Consider the following 21,161-nt stretch of genomic DNA (forward strand, 5'->3'; position numbering starts at 1 on the left):
GAGGGCACGTATTTCTTGCCGACTTATCCGCGCTTCTCTCGTTAAATGTTCTTACCCTCTTTTCATGAAATAACAGTGCTCGGTGCTGTTCGAGAATGATTGATCGTCGTCTTCAAAAAGTGCCTCGTAGCAATGCGCCAGAACGAATTAGAGAGAGAGAGAGAGAAAGAGAGAGGACATAGAGAGAGAACGTGAACAGAGAGAGAGAGAATGTGAACAGTAACGTACAGACAACCTCTATAACTTCGAGGTCACTAAATTGTCAACGGGGAGCTTTCGTTTGTAGTACGTTCCTTGGCCGTGTCCCTATGCAGCGAATGTGCTTATGGGCAATAATAGAAAACCGTGGAATTATATTGCTGCATAATTATTTTTAGAAGTGCCTGTTCTGGTTAGCCAATGTAAGTTAAGACGAAGCAACTGATTCAGGCTGCTGGGAAGCGCAAGTAGTCAGTCTTTCAGACTACGGTTTCGTTCTTTTATGTTTACTTATTTTCATGATACTGCAGGCCCATCCAGGCCCAAGCAGGAGGGGCAAGTACAATACAAGCTGTAAAAGAAATATACACGTAATCAGAAAACAATCAAATGATAAAAGTGTGACATCAGTAATTATTCTGTTCTAAACAATCAGTACTGCTTGGTACTTGGCAATGGTATAGAGTGTTCCCTTCGCCAATAGTAGGAGGGGAAATGAAAATTTGAAAATGTTAGTTCTTGCCTGAGAGGGATTTAAAGATTCTGAGTGATGATGTCTGGTTAACCGTGATGCTAATGAACAGGACGTATGGGCTAGGGCGTAAGGAGAATTTATTATGTTTCAGGAGACAAAGAAACTTGCGTCTAAGAGCCTTCCGCTGAAGTTGCAATGTCTGGAGGACATGCATTTTCATGAGAGTTGTGGGTGAGTCCGTCTTACGGTACTTAGAAAAAATAAACCTAATTGCTTTCCGTTGAACCATTACAAGTTAGTTAATATGGTGTTTTCTGTGAGAATCCCAGATGGCGCAAGCATATTCTACATTAGGCCTAATTAGTGATGAGCATGCATGACGTTTAGTTTCGGCAGGTGCTTGCTTTAGTTTATCTCGAAGAATACAAAGCTTTCGGAATGAGGCTGCGCGTACGTGAGAGACATGATAATTCCGACTTAGGTTGTTAGCTATTGTAACACCTAAATATTTATCATTATTGTAACACCCTTGCGCGCGCGAGGTTGAGCCACGTTCGTCGGCTCACCCTCGCACGCTTTCACTCTCAGATACAGCATAAGGCGCGCGGCGACGATGTTATCGTCCTTTTACTTTACACGGAACATCACGCCGACGACGATGACATAAATGCGTCTGGAGTGTCCATATAATTGCTGTCGCAATAATAAGAAATGATCAGTGTAATAAGCTTTGCCTTGTCACGACGTTGACACCGTGAAGACGCGAAGGATTCCGCTGCGCAGGGGGTGGAATATTCGCTTTTGAATCTGTTATATGTGGTCCAGGACTTAGAATCCAGGCGGATTGGGCAGGATGTTTCGGCTTCGTCATGTGTGCTTTCTCATACTCAAAACGATATGTAATAGGAGTACGCGAGTTACACGTACACGAAGAGTGTGACGGATGGCCTATGGAAGGCGTGAATCTTGCTATACAATAATATTTCAGTAGGAGGCTTCAACATGGTGAGACCAGCGATCAGATATTGCTATTCATGCCCACTCGGGGATACTTGTGAAGTTCCTGCAGCGCATGCGTTTCAGCCATTGCGAGATCGTAAAATTATAAAGCGTTCTATTGTAGACAACAGCCAATTTCGTTGTACGTTTGTTGCACACGCAGTGGCACGGCGTGTATGCGAACGTTGACGTTTTGTACAGCGCAAATTTGCTGTTAATATACTCAGATGTTCAACACTGAGTATCGTAACTCTGATGTTTATATCTTTTCTAGTGTTCACATTTCGAACCCTAATGTATGCAAAATTGAGGGTGACGTTAAGCTAGATTACCTGCATTATACCAAAAAAAAAAAAAATAAACCGGTTTCTTGAACTTATCGCTATAACATTTTTACAAGTAGTGCAGTAAAAGTGAGTTCGTTATACGCATAACAATGTACCTTTGTAAAAGGTCACGTGGGCCCCTAGCGGCAACTCACTTGGAGGAGCCCGGATGAAAGTGCACCAGCTCCGCTATCGTCTGTTACCGCCATGTGTTTTCATGGAAGTTGTGATGGGCGCAAGCAACGTCAAGCGTTTTCTTGCTGTTTTTGGTCAGCTAGTGCTGTGGAAGCTTCCTCAATTTTTACGAAATGTGAAGCTATTCGCTTATCGCACTTTAAAGCTCGAAAAATCATGCAAGTCAGCACTTTGTTTACGTTGTTTGATACTGGGAGCAACGTCGGCAAGTGTCTTATTCCGCGAAGTCTGTTTTTCTCATCAAATTGTGGCAAAAACATTTTGCACTTGTAGCCAGCTCCGTTCTTGCTCAAATTATGCAGAAGGATTGCATTTTCTGGTATCGGTCATTCAATGTAACACTTGGCAATGTTACTTGCCTAGTTAGGTCAAAAATGAATTGCTGATTTGTGTTCGTCTGCACTTCTCGGACGCCCCCTCCCTCCCCCCTCCTCTTTCCGCGCAGATATTGTATGCGAATCTCAAGTGGCATTCTCTGCCGTATTGCAGACCGCGAAAGTGACATTACAGGCATGCGTCAGACATTACTAATTGCGAGGAGCGCAGACGAAGGCAAATTCGCAGTTTACCTTTTGACGAACTAGGCAAACAATTGCAGGAAGTTTTATATCTCTAACTAATGTCTAAAAAAATTCGGGGTAACTTGCACTAGTGGCGCAAGGCTAAAGACAGAGCGGAGCTGATCGGTTCCTATATAGCTGGTCGTGGCTATACGAAGTGCTGCTAAGTTATACGAAGTAATGCCAAGTGATGCTAAGTTATACGAAGTCTATAAGCATTTCCTCGTGGTGCGTGGCAACGGGAAACACCTCGGGAAGCACTTGCAGTCCGAGCACACGTAGGGGAAATTTTGCGAAAGGTATACACAGTTTGCGGGCGCAGGGTCTCGGATGCGGTCCGTGGATTGAGGCTGCCATAGCTTGCCCGGGAGTATTCACATACAAGATCGGCTGTCCGCGATTCTCACTTTTCACGCCAATGCAGCGTGTGCGCTTCGCCACATTACACAACAAACATGCGGTGAAGCTATATAAGCTGCTTGACACGACATCTGCTTCGTTAAACTTTTGTTGCTGGTGTTCTTGCCTATATAACGTTTCATCGGGTACACAGCACGTTCGCCTGGCACTTTATCTCTTTTTCTGCGGCGTGCTTAAGGCAGTAAAATAATCGTGAAATACTTGCCAAAGGTTCCGCAGTATGCACACTAGCAGCTCGCAACCGACAACCACAAAAGACAAGCGACAGCTTAAAAAAATTAACTCGGAAAATTCGCACGACACCTTCACATTCGCATTCGCGGCAGCTGCCGGGCGCCCAAAGAGGCCACCAGGGGAAAGCACGGCACTGCATGTTTTGAAAAGATCCATTAACGATTGGCCGGCGACCACTCCCAGGGTATTTATGGTGGCCAGAGTTATGATAGTCGAGGCGTTCGCTGGTTAAGCGCCGTTATTTCGTGCGAAATGAAGTTGAGAATTGAACCTTTCAATTGCGATCAGATTCCGCTGCTTTCCATATGACTGCATAACTTCAACGGGACAACGAAGTAAAAGTGATTGTTACTTGGTTTCTGAATCATCGGTGAGCGAAAAATTTGCGGCTGATTTGCCTTTGTAAGACGCCTGAGCAATGCGGATGTGCCGTGCTAGGGGACGAAGGTTCAAATCTACGCCAGCATGACACCGAATTAGATACACTTCACTGCACCCCTGTCGTCTTTTCCTATACTGTGTCCGCGGTTGTCGTAAATCACTACGCTGACGTTTCTATTGCGATGATTTAGAACAACGACGGATATTTGCTATGCTAGAGATGCTAATGAAAACGCTTGGACTAGACATGGACTAACGTACTTTTCTACAGCTTCGTTTACATTAACTCTACGCGATAGCGTAGTGTCAGAAGTCTTGGTGACCCAACCCGACTCGACTGCGTTTACGTGCATCTTGCCAAGCGGGTTGGCCGAGTCAATTCACTCCTTGCAGGCGGATTAACTGAATCCGCCTCGACACTCTCTCGATACGACCCGCTAGTGCCTACATGAACCGGACAACCAAACTTCGGCCCGACAAGCCAACTAAACCCGATTCATCGAAATAAGGTCCCAGTCTCCTACCCCGTGGTCCTGAAGTGAGGTACTGAACCCCCCAAAAGATGTCATCTCTCTCTCTCTTCGAGTACACATGTTTCTCAGGTAGCCGTTAGAAACCTTCTGACACATTTCCCTAGTGTGGCTATGAGAAGACGACTGGGCAATACTCACAGTAGACTTCGAGCTTCCAGCCTTCCTCGAGCGCGCTTCCAGGTATGGCCTTGTTCTCGGCTCGACACGACAGGATGCGATTGTTGTCGTCCACCGTGGGCGTGAAAAGCAAGACCGAGGTGCTGGCGCTGAGCCCTCCGCCGCCACCTGCGGAGCCCGTGGCATCCTCGGAGTCTCTTGCGGAACGGATCTGCTGGCCACCCTTCCACCAAGTGAGCGTGGCCGGGGGCCGCGAGCCACTGGACGAGCAGACAAGCTCCACCTCCTTGTTGGCCGACAGGGGACGCTCGGGAGGCTGAATGGTGACGTCCAGCGGCTTCACTGCAAAGGAAGAACAGGGGCAGCGCACGCGTAAAGGTACGTCCACACTAGCGACAAAAACGCGCGCGACACGCCGCACGCGGCAAGCGCCCGCGCGGCAGACTCGCGCGGGCAAGTCCACACTCGCGTTTTGCGGCACGCGGCAACGGCGCGTGGAGTGCCGCGTTGTCTCGTTCCATTCGATACTTCTCGTGACAACGCGCTCTCCGTTCTGCCGGTTTCGTGTTCCATTGGAAGTGTCTGTGTTTCGTTGCGCCACTGCCGGCCACGCTCAGCCATGTCGGATACGGACGCGGAGCTACTGGTGACTGTGAACACTATAATACTTATTTGTTCTTTACTTGTGCAACGTCGACGTGCCAGAAAGCGGACGAGAAAGTTTTGGGTGCGCCCTATATGGCGGTACAGGGACACTGAGAGCCAGGCGCACACTCTGCTTTCCCGCATGTGCCAGCGGTTGGCACGCAGCTCCTTGTCCTTAAAGTCGACGTTCGATTTGTCATAGAGGCACGCATATCCGCGAACGGTTTCCAAAAACGCCTCCATTGCGAGGCGAATTCTTCGTCGACGTCTCGGTGGCGGTGTGGGAAGGCTTAACAAAAACAGCCCCCTTGACTGGACATGGCCTCTGAGATTTTACGGCGTGCGCGTCACTGTTCGATCTCAGAGCCCATGCATTATGATTCTTTGCTTGTGCGACAGGTGGCGCCACAACTGCGCAGCTCGCTTCTGATTGGTGCTCGTTTTGCGGCTGCCGCAAAAAATGGGTCTCGCACGCATTCGAGCGTTTGCCGCGCGTCGCTGCCGCTTTTCGTGAATCTTGCCACGCGCGACAGCATCGTTCGCCGCGCGCGTACACGCGCGTAATACGCGCGGCGCGTATTAGTTATACGCGCGTGTATTACACGCGCGCGACACGCGTGCGACACGCGCGCGTACACGCGCGTAATTGTACACGCCATTTGTAGTAACTAGAGCGGGTTTGCAAATTGGAGAAGACGGGAGGTGGGCTCAGCTGTCGTGTGTTGACAGGAAAGAGGGAATGTTCTTTTGAAAAGCGAAGCCGATAGCTTAGTTCAAAGCTACTGTTTGCACAGTTGCATACGAGTGACACAGAGCACAATACAAGGGATGAAAAGCAAAATTAGGTGCTACCGAGTCCAGAAGTGAAGGTCGGGTGAGAAACCGTTTAGGAGGAGCAACTAACACTGCATAGGGGTATATGTAACTAGGCGAAAGAAGCTGCACACGAACAATATCGCCTTACTAAATACAGGCGTGCTTAGAAATTAGTCTGTTTGTACACATTGAGTATAGATTTGCCAACAGTTTTGTACATACATATTTGGATTGTTAAAGGGAAAGGATTTCCACTGAGCTATTACGTCATATTTGGATTGTTGATTCTGCTATTTAAACTCTAGCGCGTTCGTTAGGGGCAACCGCAGTGGCGACGCGAACGCTGGAAGCCGTGAAATAATGGGAAGGTATATTTGCTTCAATGCAAATATCTGAGCATATCACTCAGATTAAAAAAAAAAATTCCAAGCGAGCGTTCTTTTATACGTGATCTCGCGCTTATCTTTGCACAAGTTTTCTTGCTACATCAGATTTTGTCCAGCTATCCTACACGTGAGTATGGGGAAGTAAAGGAGAGAGAAGACATGATTCTAGCCAATTACACCTTCTATAAAAGATGCAGCGATTATAAAGTCGGTAATTCAATTATGTCACCTTCATATACTGTAAAATAGCTCTTGTGGCTTTCTGGACTGATGAGCGGTGAGGCTAGGGTCCCTGGACCTTTGCTTCTGCAAAAGACCAATCACCTAGCCTACTCAAGGCACACCGGAGTGTCTGTAGTTGTTCATCGAAGCGAGAACAGTGGTAAATGAGACGATAACATCTTCAGATCTGCACTTAGCGCACATGAGTGAGTCAGCCACCCCAATGCGATAGTTTACGAGTTAGTGAATAATACTCCGACCCACAGACGACAGAGCAGTGCTGCCGCGTCACCATGTCATGTCACGGTAACAAGAATAACATGTCTGTGGCCTTGTGCGTAACTAGAAAATGTTGGAGTAAGAAACAGAAGAACAGTTGCGTGGTACATTGCGGTTACATTGCTTCTTGTGGAGCAGAGATGACAGTCTGCGTCGCAGGTTAGGCAGCACAGTGGCCGATTACGAGTTCGAGGTTTTTAATTTTAATGGTATTCTTAAGAGATGGCTGATAATGTCAAGTAGGAAGGAAATACATTTTCCGAAAAAGACACGAACAACAAATATCTAGAAAGTTCGGTCCGTGTTCGTGTGACGCCGCTGCGTGCAATCATTTATTTTCTTGTATTTATTTCCTCGCCAAGTGGCAGCAGAAGGGCTCAGTTGAGGTATAGAAAGAAAATGACAGAGGCTCTTGGTCCCGAAGACGCTAGTATAGCAACAGCAGCCCACCGCGCACTTGGAGTAGGCGCGCAAGACAGAGAGAGGCAAACAAGAAACAAACGAAGCGCACGGTACGTTGGTCCAGCAGTGTGGGCCAGCGTTGTCCAGTCTAGACACGTCAGGGCGATTCTCGATACGCTGAGCACGCGCGCACCATTGTTTGGTTTTCTGGTCGGGAGGGGGAAGCTGTATTTAACGCCGCGCAGCCCCAAAACTACCATCTTCGACATTAGCCATTTAGCCTTTGTTCTTCTTCGCGGCATTTATCTTGTTGTCACAGTCCCGCCGCTGTGCACATGACAGCGGCCCTGCTTAGCGCATGCCTCGTTACAGAAACGGCGCTCAATTACTTTGCCGTTACGCTGCCCCCTCCAAGCGGCTGCTCCCCTCTTGTTGACCGAGAACACACACACACGCGCGCAGCAGCAGACGAAGCCAACGGCCCGAACCCTTCTGAAGCAAAAGCGATGGGAGGTGTGGGCGTTGTTTAGATGAAGCGCTGGTGGTAGAGGAGAAGCGGGGTTGAGAGGCGGGCGTTTGTATTGTAGAAGAGGTAGCAGTGAGCGTGACAGTCGAAAGAGAAAGCGCAGCCGTGAAGCATGTCTCGGCCCGGGCAGCGTCGTGTCACGTCCCAAAGATAGCACGCCGTACATAACCTTCGGCAGTCGTTCGCTCTGCGAATTGCTCTGTTCCTTGCCGTGTACATACCGCCACCTCTACGCTGCGCTTCCAAACATTCTCATATCTTGTCAACGTGAGCCGTGTGATCTACAGGGTTCCGGCGCCGCTGCTGTTCAAAGCGGGTGAGTAATGGTCGTGCAGCTGCCGCGCAATTTGTTTCGGCTTTTAGGAGTGCGAAAGAAGCGGGTGCTAGGGGTCGCGTCCTCCCATACCGACGCCGTTATCCAATTGTCCACTGCTTGTTTTATTGCCCCGTGTTTCTCACTACCAGCACTTTCCTGAAGAAGGCCCGACGATTAATTAGATTCCTGTGCCTCCGCGCCGCCTTGCGCGAATTGGGCTCGGTTAATTTTTTATTCCTCCTGTTCTCATCATTCAGATCTTGGCAAAGAGCGAAAACGTATGGCGTTGGCGGAAGTATAAACTGAGCACCTATCAAAAGAAAGACGTTGTACGTAGTACTCTTAATTGCCGTGAAAAAGAAAATAATAAGAAGCCTTTGCGGAATATCCAGTAATTTACAATACCTTCAGAGTAAATTAAGTACTCGAGTATAAGAAAAAAAAATACGTGAGAATACAAGTAAAAACAGAGCCAGGTTCCAAGCGCTTGACGAGAGATCGTTAAGACCGCCACTCTCAACACAGCGAAATATTCAGTTGCCAAAGGTACATGTTAAAGAACTGAATGAGATGCAGAGTACCTTCGAATAGCTAACGTGATCTTGCACATATTATTGTTTATACAATTAGACATACATGGTTACCCTTGATAGTGGTATCACGAATGATCATCGAGTTTTGCATCGCGCTTCCATTTCGTAAGATCTTTATTTTTTCCTCTGCAGGTAAGTGTTACCAGGCATCAGAGATAAGATATATTCAAGAACCTTAAGATTTGACAGGTCGAAGAAAAAGGCGCATACGTGAAAAATAATTTGTTGAACAAAAAACTAAGATTAGCTATGCCATTGAGCCCTTGCACCGTTCGTATAAATGATCTTGTACGGATGACTTGAAGTTCACCTAAGCGTTCCTTCACCTTTATGCTTTCGTGTTTTTCCAGAGCTCATTAAAGCTTGACTGCAAAGGCTCATTTTCCTTGCGCAAACTGAGTTAGACTGGGTGCCGGAGAATACGTGAGCACAAAAAAAGAAAAGGAAAGAAATCTTCGGAGAAAACGAATGGTAATGCGACGGTATTTTCGCAGCCCTATTCTTCAACCGGAAGCGAGCTAGATTTTTCTGTTCATGTGATCACCTGCACAAACGACTTCGACGCGTTTGCTTTCGCGTGGCTAATGATGGGTGTAATGAGGGCAAGCCTCATTAGCAGGTTGAGCGCAATTTCGATTTATCGCACGTCGTTTGCCGCACCCTGTTCACTTGTCAATTATCTCTCGCCCTACATTTTTTTCACTCTCCTTATCGTTCCCCGTTTCTCTATACTCAGTTTGATTTCAAGAAATCACTTAATTGAATTGAATCGCAAATCACAGAAATACAGTTATTAACCACACAGAAAACGACAAAAAAAGACAGGGAGGTGAGCCAGAAGTACAATTACGGTTGGCTACCCTACATTAGGGAAGGGTAAGCAGATGCAAACATGCAAGATAAAGGAGAGCGAGATAACGTAAATATAGACGCGCTTGCGACAACACAAGTAAGTAACAGCAAGTCAGCTTTACAGGTACCTGCAAAATTCAGCTGACTTTTGGAAGCGTAGTCCATCGTTTCCTACTGCAAATACGGGTGAGATCGGTATTCGAATACAGACTGGACTCCCAAGTAGACCAATCATCAAGACAACTTCACATAGACGCGGGCGACGATGCTTGTACGACGCACTAAGAAAAGTAGCCCCGAAGAGTTTGATCAGAACACGTGTCATTGTTTAGCCGGGCAAGACAGTTGTAATATTTCAGTGGTTACTTCTTGTTTTCACGCACAGATCGAGTAGAGAGAGAGAGAGAGAGAGAGAGAGCAAGGAGAGGAAAGGCAGGGAGGTCAACCAGAAGAGCATCCGGTTTGCTACCCTGTACTAGGGATAAGGGAAAGGGGAAATAGAAGAGAAAATAGGGAGAGATTGAGCTCTGAGTACACGTGGGACGATGTACAGGGACACTATAGGCGGTCTCTTAAACCGGTGCACTTCAAATACTGTACTAATGCACGCAACGCTTTTTGTGCCAGTGACGGGTGTAGCCACGGTCCGAGTATCTTTGAATCAGAGAACAGTCTTGAGTCCAGCCGGTTTAAGGTTGTCCTGAGAGAGAGGCGTTGTACGTCGTAGCGAGGACAGGTACACAATAGGTGCTCGATGGTTTCCTCGCACATACAGGAGTCGCACATCGGGCTTGGCCATTCCCTTACGATGTGAGTAAGCATTCGTGAACGCCACTCCCAGCCACAAGCGGCACAGCAAGGTTGCTTCGCCGCGGAAAAGGCTACATGGAAGTTGTAGACGTAGCAAGGGGTCCAACTTATACAATCGGCAATTGAAAGCACTTGAACTCCATAAAGCTTGTGACGTTTTGCGTGAAGCAGACGAAGTTACCTGGCAGTGTCCTTCCTCGCCAAAGGTATTGTACGCGTCTGGGTGTCTTCGTGGGCAGATCGGGCAGCCCTGTCAGCAATGTCGTTGCCGATGATGCCACAGTGAGCAGGAATCTACTGGAAGACTATGCTGTGCCCTGTTTCCAGAGCATGGTGATGTACTTCCCTGATGTCGGATATCTGCTCGTAAGTTCTGTGATGTAAGGCTGACTTGATACTGTGAAGGGGCCTTAGAGTCACAGAATATGACCCATTTCTGTGCCGGCTCTTCGGTGACGTAGGTCACAACTGCATGGAGGGCTGCAAGTTCCGCCGACGTAGATGTAGTCATATGTGACAATTTGAATTTAACTGCAACTTGCTTGGCTGGAACGACGAATGCGGCAGTTGAGCTGGTAGGTGAGGTCGAACCATCGGTACATATATGTATGTAGTCATGATATGTCTGGTGCATTAATAGGAGCGTCAGTTGCTTCAGAGCCAGCGATGGATGATTGGCCTTCTTGGTGATTCCGGGAATAGTAAAATTCACTTGAGGCTGTCGCAGGCACCACAGGGGAGATGAAAGCTTCGACGCCGGTGTAAAAAATGACGGTATACACTCTTGATGGGCGCTAATCACTTTTGAAAAGGTCGCTTAAGGTCTCTCCGCCGGCAGGGAAGCTAAGTGATGGTCGGGGATCCTTGACAGATGACGAATGTGCGCTCTGATGGAGTCGGCAGCTACGTGTGTCTGGATCGTATGGTCTCTCGCGATGGCTATTGTTGCTGTTGTTGAGGTGCACCGAGGCAGCCCTAAGCACGTGCGTAGGGCTTGACCTTGTGTGCTCTCAAGAGCGCGAATGTTCGTCTTGCATGTATTTGACAAAACTGGCAGACTGTAACGAAGGAGTCCCAGGAACGGTACCCTGTACAGCTGCAGCATAGAATGGACTGGCGCACTCCAGTTTTTCCCACAGAGAAACTTAAATACCTGAGCAATACTTCTTCAGGTAGACGCAGTGAGGGGTCCATGAGAGGTTACGGTCGATGATGACACCGACAAAGCGATGCGTCTTAACATAACACACAGCTTGACCGTTGATTGAAACCGGATACAGTGACATTTGTTTGCGCGTAAAGCCAACCAATGCGCACTTTTCTGTAGACACACTGAGGCCTTGTTCTCGTAGATAAGACGCCGTCATGGTTGCCGCTCGCTGAAGCCTGGCCCGCACCTGAGGCCGAGTCACTGCAGAGGCCCAGATGCAAATGTCGTCGGCGTATATAGAGACATTAACTGTCCGCGGTAAATACTCCACAAGTCCCACCAAGACGAGGTTCAACAATATAGGGCTCAACACTACACCCTGGGGCACACCACGGCAAACATAATGTTCCGAAGTTGGGCTGTCTTCAGTCTGTACGAAAAAGCACCTCTCGGTCAAATAGTCCCGAATCCATTGATACATCGGGCCACCAACTCCCACAGCCTCAAGTGAGTTCAATATGGCCTCATGGGCGATGTTGTCGTATGCTCCTTTGACATCGAGAAAAAGTGCAACTGGTAGGCGCTTGAGGATTTTCTGTTCTTGGACCCAGGTAACGAGGTCAATAACATTGTCGATGGACGAGCGACCTCGACGAAAGCCAGCCATGGCATCCGGATGGATGTTGAATCGCTCAAGGTACCATTCCAAGCGAGCAAGAATCATTCTTTCCATCACTTTGCCGACGCAGCTCGAAAGCGCAATCGGACGATATGATGATAAATCAAGCGGAGACTTTCCAGGTTTCAGAATGGGGATCAAGCGGCCCGATTTTTATTGTTTAGGAACAAGGCCGTTTCGCCAAGACTCATTGTAGTAGTTGAGCAGCTCACTACGTGCGTCATGTCCAAGGTGGCATAGGGCAGCGTACGTGATGCCATCTGGTCCTGTTGACGAAGAACGCCTGCAGGTCGCTAACGCAGATCGAGTAACAGACGAAAAATGTAGGCGGCTGACTTGGAACTTAGGTTAAATTGTATTTTTGTTCTAGAGATTGTAGCCGTGCAAGACAAAGAAAAAAAAGAGAAAGAAAAAAAGGAAAGGGGAGGTTAATTTAAGTGCATCTGGTCGGTAGGCGTTAAAAATGATTGGAATGTAAAAGGGCTTACAGGTTCGTGTTTTAAGAATTGGACTTTTCGAACGGGCGAGAGGAAATACAAATACCGCTGCGAGCGAGAAACCGCATTATGAGTGTTTGGGGCAGAAGTTACATACAAGTTTATAAGGTGAATCAACAAATTATGCCGATAATCATTAAGTAAGTTGTTGAATCTTGAACACCACCGAGAAAGAGGCTTAGCCACACGACATCGCTCAGTGCAGGTCACCATAAATACATTCTTTTGCCCCGCGCCGAGACAGAAATTCAGTAAAGCCTAGCAAATTCAAGAGACCAACGTCAAAAGAATTCTCGAAGTAACTTTGAAATCAATATTCTGAAACTCCCGCGCAGGCATCCGTGGGTTGCTGGAGAAGGAGGTCACTTCAACAGATGCCTGAAAAGATTAGGCGGAACCCGATGAAAAGCGCACCCATATAGATTTCACTTTAGCGAACTCTCAACTTTCGTGTGACCCTATTTTTTCCCACCCTCATTCGCAGCCTTTTAGGCCCTGGTTTTAGTGCCCCTATGGGAAACATAGAGCGACCGCTTATGGGCGCTGCGGTGGACGTTACATTTTGCGATCATTTAATGATACTTTCCACTTCTCGGAAAGTGTATGGTACTACTCTTTCATACATTCCTTATTTCTTCCCAGCTTTCAAGCCTTGTTTTATCTTCTGCTGTTTTTTTATATTGTGTGTGCTTTTTGTCTTTTTCGCGCAGCTTTATATAAGGAGATCAGCACTCGGTCACGAACGAGTCTCAAAGTTTTTTGAGGACCTTTTTCTCCCACTTTATTGCTTAGATTTTGTTCCTTTGTGATACTTTCACTTTTCCTTACCATTTTTGTTTCTTATCTTTGCCATCCTCCCGCTTTTTTGGCCTTTATCTGTTAGAAACTAAAGAACCGTGCTTTCTATTGCGTAAATGTCAAACTTCCACCACCCAAAGTGCCTTCCTTGTAGACGTCTTGTACTTAGCGCAGGAAAAAATTCTGAACTGCAGCAAACTGGTGACCACTGTTAACCTCATCGAACTATTTAACTGTGGTAACCTTATCGAACTACTTTTGTTGTGTGTCACATCGCAGATTTCTTTTTTGTTTGTTACTTTATAACTCGTGTATATAATAATGAATCTGAAATACCTTCGTTTTCCTGCCTCGCGTCCTCTCTCGGTTTGTCTTTTCCTAGCAGCAGATACCTTTGTACTGCTAGTCGGTGTTGGTCACAACTGTGGGTATTGTGTGTTTTTGCTCTAAGATACAATCACTTTTGCGGCATGCACTGTTCAGTTTGGTTCCCAATACAAAAGAATCACCTGCTTTGCATATACTTGGTACCAGCAATAACGTGACAACAAACCACGACCAAATCGGAAGCCCCCAAAAGACAGAGTCGAGTACTAACTACACCAAGATTGTAGCGAGAATCTCCGAAATTTCTAATGACCAATACTAGTAAAAATAATAAAATGTCTGCCAAATTCTAACGCCTTGCAGCTGGCATTAGTCTATCGTTTCCATATTTCATCTTAACACCTTGTTTATTTCTGTATTGTGTTACTTTGTGCTACTTTCTTGTTCGCGTACATTTTATCTTTATTACAATATTCACAGTGGAGAGATAACATCAAAATAGAATTTTATTAACATGCTGGCATGCCGTTGCTTTGTGTATCTAGATTTTTTCAGCACTGTGTCCCATAAGATTTATTCGCACTTAATCTAGCATATGCTGTCTACACGCTATCCTAAACATGGAAGGCGGCGCTCGTCAGGCGGCTTCATCTTCCTCACCTCACGATGCGCTTGTCAGGTAGGCGTTGTGCGAAAGTAGAGAGAGAGAGAGAAAAAGGTAGAGGAAAGACAGGGAGGTTAACCAGAGGTTATCTCCGGTTGGCTACCCTGTACCGGGGGAGGGGTGAAGGGATGCGAAAGGAGAGAGAGAAAAAATAAGTGAAAATAAAGAATAAACAAAAAGGAAGGAAACAAGAAAATCACACACGCACACAAAACAGAACTGTTTCTGTGGGCACTGTCATGAAGTCCGCGAAGGCGTTCTCGTGTTGCATAGTTTGAACGTTCCGTCCTAAGTAACACAATGCAGAGTCACAATTTGTCACTGAGCCCGGTGTCTTTCAAGTAACGCAGCAGTGCCTTCAGGGCGGCTCGCGCCGTTGTTTGTGAAGGCCAGTTTCCAAGGATGTTCCCTTCTGTTATTGGGCGTTTGTCCAGTTGATGTATTGTCGCTGAGAGAGCTGCTCTCTGCGGGTTGAAACGAGGGCACTCACAAAGAAGGTGTGCGATTGTTTCGTTGCACCCGCAGGATTCACAAAGTGGGCTATTGGCCATTCCGATACGAAAGGAGTACGCATTTGAAAATGCTACTCCAAGCCATAGACGGATTAGAAGTGTGCAGTCCCGTCGTGGAAGGTCGAATGGAATACGAAGCTGTAAATTAGGGTCCAGGGCATGAAGGCGTGCACTTGTGAAATCGGAGGAATTCCATTGCATCAATGTTAGCTCACGCGCAAGCGCGGAAAGCTTTTTCGCTGCGTCGGCTCTCGAAAGAGGAATGGCAACGCAGTTGACACCGTCATGAGCAGATCGGGCCGCTGCGTCCGCTCGATCATTGCCATGTATGCCACAGTGACTAGGCAACCACTGATATATTATATTGTGCCCTTCATCAATTATGCGATGGTGTACTTGTCTTATCTCTGCGACGAGCTGCTCATGTGATCCATGGCGCAGTACTGAGAGTAAACTCTGTAGGGCTGCCTTGGAGTCACAGAAGATTGACCATGGATGGGGTGGTTCCTCCAGAATGAAATGAAGAGCCGCACGGAGGGCTACCAGTTCAGCAGCTGTTGTTGATGAGACATGTGACGTCTTTAGCTGCATCTTGACAGATCTTGCTGGAATCACCACTGCGGCAGCTGAACTTGTAGGTGTGACTGAGCCATCGACATAAACATGTACGCGGGCACTGTGAACCTCATGTAAAAGTCCTAACGTGGCCTGTTTCAGGGCAGATGACGGCATGTGAGCTTTCTTTGTGATTCCTGGGATGGTGAGGCGTATGTCAGGTTTGTGCAGGCACCATAACGGTGAGGATGGTCTTGCTGCAGGCATGTAGTTCGATGGCAACGAGGTATGATTGGCTGCAATTATACGACTGAAAGTTGTGTGTGGCCTTTCTGTAAGTAAAGATGCAAGATGGTGGGAAGGTAGCCGGGCAACGTGCCGAATATGCGCCCTGAGGGCGTCGGTGGCTAAGTACGTTGATATTGGGTGGTCTCGCGCAATGACAATCGTTGCCGCCGTAGACGCACACTTCGGAAGACCGAGACACGTCCTTAGGGCTTGAGCTTGTAGTCCCTGGAGTACACGCAGGTTTGTTTTGCAAGTGTTGCCTAGCACCGGGAGGCTGTATCTTGCGAAACCGAGGAATAAGGCACTATAAAGCTGCAGCATTGACCGCACCGATGTGCCCCATGATTTTCCACCGAGGAATTTAAGGAGGTGTGTTATGGTCGTTAACCTCTTCTTTAGGTATGAAACGTGCGGGCTCCATGAAAGGTCGCGGTCGATAATTACCCCTAAAAAGCGGTGTTTCCGTGCGTTTGCAATTGTTTGCCCATTGACACTTACAGAGTAAGGCCTCATTGCCTTCCGAGTGAATGTAACAAGGCAGCATTTCTCTGAAGACAGCTCCAAGTTCTGTTTTCGTAAGTACAGTGATGTTAACGTAGCTGCCTTTTGTAGCCTTGCTCGTACCTGCAGTCGTGTTACAGCAGACGCCCAGATGCAGATATCGTCAGCATAGATTGATATTCCAACGGTGTTGGGCAAGCATCTGACTAGGCCAACGAGCACTAAGTTGAATAGTGTCGGGCTCAACACCCCACCTTGTGGTACTCCACGGAATGTTTGGTAGTGAGTCGTGGCGCCATCCTCGGTCATCACGAAGAAATGTCTGTCGGTCAGATAGCTGCATAGCCACTGAAAAGTGCGGCCACCAATTCCGGCTTCAATCAGAGCCTCTATAATGGCATAATGTGCTACGTTATCGTAGGCGCCTTTTATGTCAAGGAACAATGCCGAAGTGAGTCGTTTCAGACGTTTTTGATGTTGAACAAATGTGACCAAATCGATGACATTATCTATGGATGAGCGCCCACGCCGGAAGCCAGCCATAGCATCTGGGTACACATTGTATTTCTCCAGGTACCATTCCAGGCGCGTCAAAACCATTCTTTCCATTATTTTTCCGATGCAGCTGGCCAGAGCGATGGGGCGGTACGATGACAAATCTAACGGTGATTTACCTGGTTTGAGAAGTGGTACCAAGCGGCTGCATTTCCATTCACGTGGAACCACACCATTGCGCCAAGACTCGTTGTAATGGTTTAGCAGCACGAGTTGCGCCTTCTGGCCAAGATTGCCGAGCGCCGTATAGGTAACGCCGTCTGGCCCAGGTGACGAAGAGCGCCTGCAAGTCGCCAGGGCCGCATTAAGCTCCTCCATCGAAAACATGACATCCATACGGGAGTCCCGGGACGCAGGAGTGACACATGGTGTAAGTGCACATTGGGGCTGCAAGCCAGCAAGTCTTGAACAAAATTCTTCAGCAATCTGAATCTCTCTGCAACCTTGGTGCAAAGCGAGAGATTTGAAAGGAACACGCTGTTGCGGTGATACGCGAAGTCCACGCACGGTCCTCCATATCTGAGATAAGCGCTGACGTGGATCCAACGACTCACAGAATCGTTTCCATTTTTGAGATTGGAGCGCATCGATGCGCCGCTGAATCTTCTTTTGTATTCGCCTTGCCTCTCTGAGATCGTGGATGGATTTTGTTCTCCTGTATCTTCTTTCAGCCCGCCGGCGAATCGCTCGTAGTCGCTGCAATTCGGCTTCAAATTCTTCATATTTCGGGAACGGCTGAAAACCGCGCGTAGTCTCTTTCATGGCTTTTTGAATTTCGTGTTCCAGACTAGAATGGTTTCCTTCCTGACATACTTCCTCCATGTGTGACCGAAACGCTGGCCAGTCAATTCGTTGGAGAGTCGTGGAGGAGTATTTCAATAGTCCCTTGATCTTCAGATACGTGGGAATATGGTCGCTGCCATGTGATTCGATATCTGAGAACCATTGCACTTTTCGTTCAAGACGCCGAGAGATCAGGGTCAAATCTAGGCAGCTGCTGTATGTAATCCCTCGTAAATATGTTGGACTACCATCGTTGAGGCAATAAAGGTCGTGCTGTGTTGCAAAAGATACAAGCCTCTTTCCCCTAGAGTCCATCTTCAAACTCCCCCAAAGCGGATGGTGAGCATTAAAATCTCCAGTGAGGATCGTAGGGCCGGGTGTCGTGGATAACACGTCGTGCAGTCGTTTAGAGTCGAAGCGACTTGAAGGAGCAATGTAGGCAGCGACGAGAGTGAACGTAAGTTTCTTCGTCTTTACGATTAAACAAACGTACTGGTTGGTGTCGTGAGGTGGGATTAGGTGCAACACGTACGTCAGTTCACATCTTATATATACAATCACCTTGCTCACATCACCACAGGTAGAGGACATGAATGCTTCATATCCAGAAATGCGGATGGCATTTTGAACGTTCGGTTCACAAATTACGAGGATGGGAAAACGGTTTTCGAAGACAAAGTGTCTAAAATCTGAAATTCTTGATTTGAGGCCCCGGGCATTCCACTGCAACAGAGAGGCTTTCTTGACTTCCTTGTGGAATGGCAGCGAGGAGCGGGCCATAGTGCTATACGAAGCTTTCAAGCACTGGAGTCAACGTGTCCAGTACTTGCAGAGCGCTGCGAGCAGCCGGAGTATCCATGTTTGTCAGTAGTAGACGCATGACATTCGTGAGCGACTTCAGCATAGCAATCACTTGCAAATCCTTGTCTCGTATGTGGTCAACTGCAGCGACGTTGGACTGCAAGTGGCGAGTCATATGCTGTGGCTCTGGTGTTTGGCATGTCTTCGGCAGCGCTGGCCACTCCTCACTTGAAGAGGTGTCAACACCATGGTTGCTTTTTTCGCTGACATTCGTGCTCTTATTGGAGACAGATGGAGCAGGAGGCGGCGCTGCAGGACGAGTCATCTCCCTCGAACCTGAAGAGGATTTCGTGGACTTTCCTTTTCGGGAGCGATGTCGCCTTATTGCAGCAGAAGCATCTCTGTGTGATGATCCGTCTCTGGCCATTTTCCTCAAGATTTTCTGCTCTTTCTTTAGACGTGGACAGTCTTTTGAGGATGCAGCGTGCGATCCTTGACAATTTGTGCACTTGAGCTCCGTTGCACGGCAGGTGTCAGCGTCGTGTTGTTCGGAACATCGTGGGCATACCGTTGAATTTCGGCAGACAGCACTCACGTGTCCAAGTCTTTGACATCTTCTGCACTGAAGTGGTTTTGGTACGAAAGGCCGTACCACATGACGAAAGTGTCCGACCTTTACGTGCGATGGTAGGCAGTCACCTTTAAAGTCGAGCTTTACACAGCTCGAGTTGCCAAGGCGCCGAGCTTGCAGTAAGGCAATACCATCTGTCGCAGGTTTGATTAAAATTGGCAGGTCGCTGTCGCTAATCGATGTATCAATATCGTAAACCACACCAGCCGTGGTTTCGTAGTCCTGCGGCACGAGGTAGTGGACATTAATGTTGCCCAGGAGCTTTACGGCCATCAAAGCATTGATTGCGCTTCGGTTGCGAACATCAATAGCCAGGACATTCTTTCGATTATTAATCCTGATATCTTTAATCTCTCCTGGGACAAGAGCCTCCAGAGTAACGGAAACCGCTTGTCGATTAAGGCGGTTGAGGTTGTCCACAGGCCTGTCAGGCATAAAGAGAAGTGTGTGCGCCGATGGCCTTCGCTGTGGCAGGACAGTTGACTTACTTGACGAAGACCGTTCGCTGATGTTTCTTCTCTTGGCCTTCCGGTGTACCACTCTCTCAAAGCCTTCGTCATCTGAGGTGTCATCGCTTGAGCAGGAGTACAACACAGTGTCCTCACTGCCGGCTTGACTTGGAGGGCAGTTTCTCTTCCTCGGGCCGGTTCCTGACGTGGTAGTAACGTCCCGTCGGCGTTCTGTTGACTCCACTTCCATTGCCGTAGCAATGGGAGCGGCGTCTCCCATTAAACCACGAGAAATAACCAAAAATACTGCAGCGCGAAGGAACACTGATCTGTACAAGAATCACTTCGTCGTCGTCTCCTGTGCGAAAGTAGGCTCGAATAAAGTATAATGGGGCAATTGTGCCATGGATGTGTTATACTGGGCGCTCCTTCATGACGGGCCAGGTTGTGCATATAGTTCGCGTAGTCACTATAGCCGCCCACACATGCATGTCCTCATACCAACAATCAAATGATTGATACATTACTTTCACAACTCCCCGCATCCCGGCCCTACCTGCCGGCTTGCCTGGTAATTGAAATATAAACGTGCTGCGCAAGATGCACAAAAAAAAAAGAAAGAGGAGGACAGGACAGAGCGCAGAATACCAACTTTATTTCATCATAGTCTGCACTCTGCCCTATCCTTTTCTTTTTTTTTCTTGTGCATCTTGCGCAGCACGTTTATATTTCAATTATGAACTATACTCGCGGACAACTCTCTGTGGCTATGAAGGGGAAGCTACGGGCGCGTGGCTGCTGCACATGTGTTACCGCGCGAAATAGTCCGGCAGCGTTTGACAGTGCTTTTGGTTGCTCGGAACAGATGCTGAATCGATGCAGCTTCTACGTGCGACGGTTTCCCGTTTGCTGCGTCACAGAAGAGGAAAACCCGCAATATAAGCAACCTTTTACAAACAGTGGTGTGTTCTGTCTTATTTAACTGTTGCTAATGAGGTGTATATGTTTTCTCTTCCCCAGCCTAAACTAACGTGGATTTAAGCACGGTACTCTTTTCAGAAGCGCTCTCACTTGTGAGCGCTTTCTCTCCGTAGCTATCCCTTCATTGCCACAGAAAATTGTCCGCGAGTATAGTCCGCAAGAAAGTATTATTGCCTGGTATATTCGCTTCTACACACCTGCACATCACAGCTGCCTTCCCCGTTCTTCATTTTGACTTCGCCGCGAATATATATTTTTTTTCTCAGAAAAAGTAGTACGCCATTTCAGCACTTCAATGTCTTCAATTGCGCAACGGCATGCCAATGTCTGCTCTTCACCATTTTCCTGATTACTTGTCTTTTTTTAACGCGACAGCGTTAAGGGCCCCGTGTCGCAGAAAATCCGGCGTAGACAACCGGCGTCGGCCTGCAGTGACGGCTCGGTGGCGGAGAAAATCATCCCCAACCACCCCAAGCACTCCGACCGCTCAGGCCCTCCACGTGGTGCAAGGTTTGGGTGAACAAAAATTGAATTTCTCACAGTGAAATGCGTCAGAAAAATGATAAAGTACGACTTTACCATTCGGCGTCGGATTGTAATTTGAATGTACGAGAAAACCTAATTCTGCTGCGGGGAAACTAAAAAACAAACCCCTTTTCCAGCATTTCTACCAGACCTGCGCGCGTCGGGGCAATATCAAACAAT

General features: G+C 47.7%; 1 protein-coding gene across 1 annotated transcript in view; it reads right to left on the bottom strand.

Moving 5' to 3' along the window:
- Positions 1-21,161, bottom strand: part of LOC119455699 (protein turtle homolog B-like) — a 298,519-nt gene that overhangs the window by 52,176 nt on the left and 225,182 nt on the right. Inside the window, exon 5 of the mRNA XM_037717123.2 lies at positions 4,460-4,780. Coding sequence (XP_037573051.1) covers positions 4,460-4,780 — 321 coding nt within the window. The remainder of the gene's footprint in view (positions 1-4,459; positions 4,781-21,161) is intronic.

Source organism: Dermacentor silvarum, chromosome 6 (assembly GCF_013339745.2).
Source record: "Dermacentor silvarum isolate Dsil-2018 chromosome 6, BIME_Dsil_1.4, whole genome shotgun sequence".
Classification (NCBI taxonomy): Eukaryota; Metazoa; Arthropoda; class Arachnida; order Ixodida; family Ixodidae; genus Dermacentor; species Dermacentor silvarum.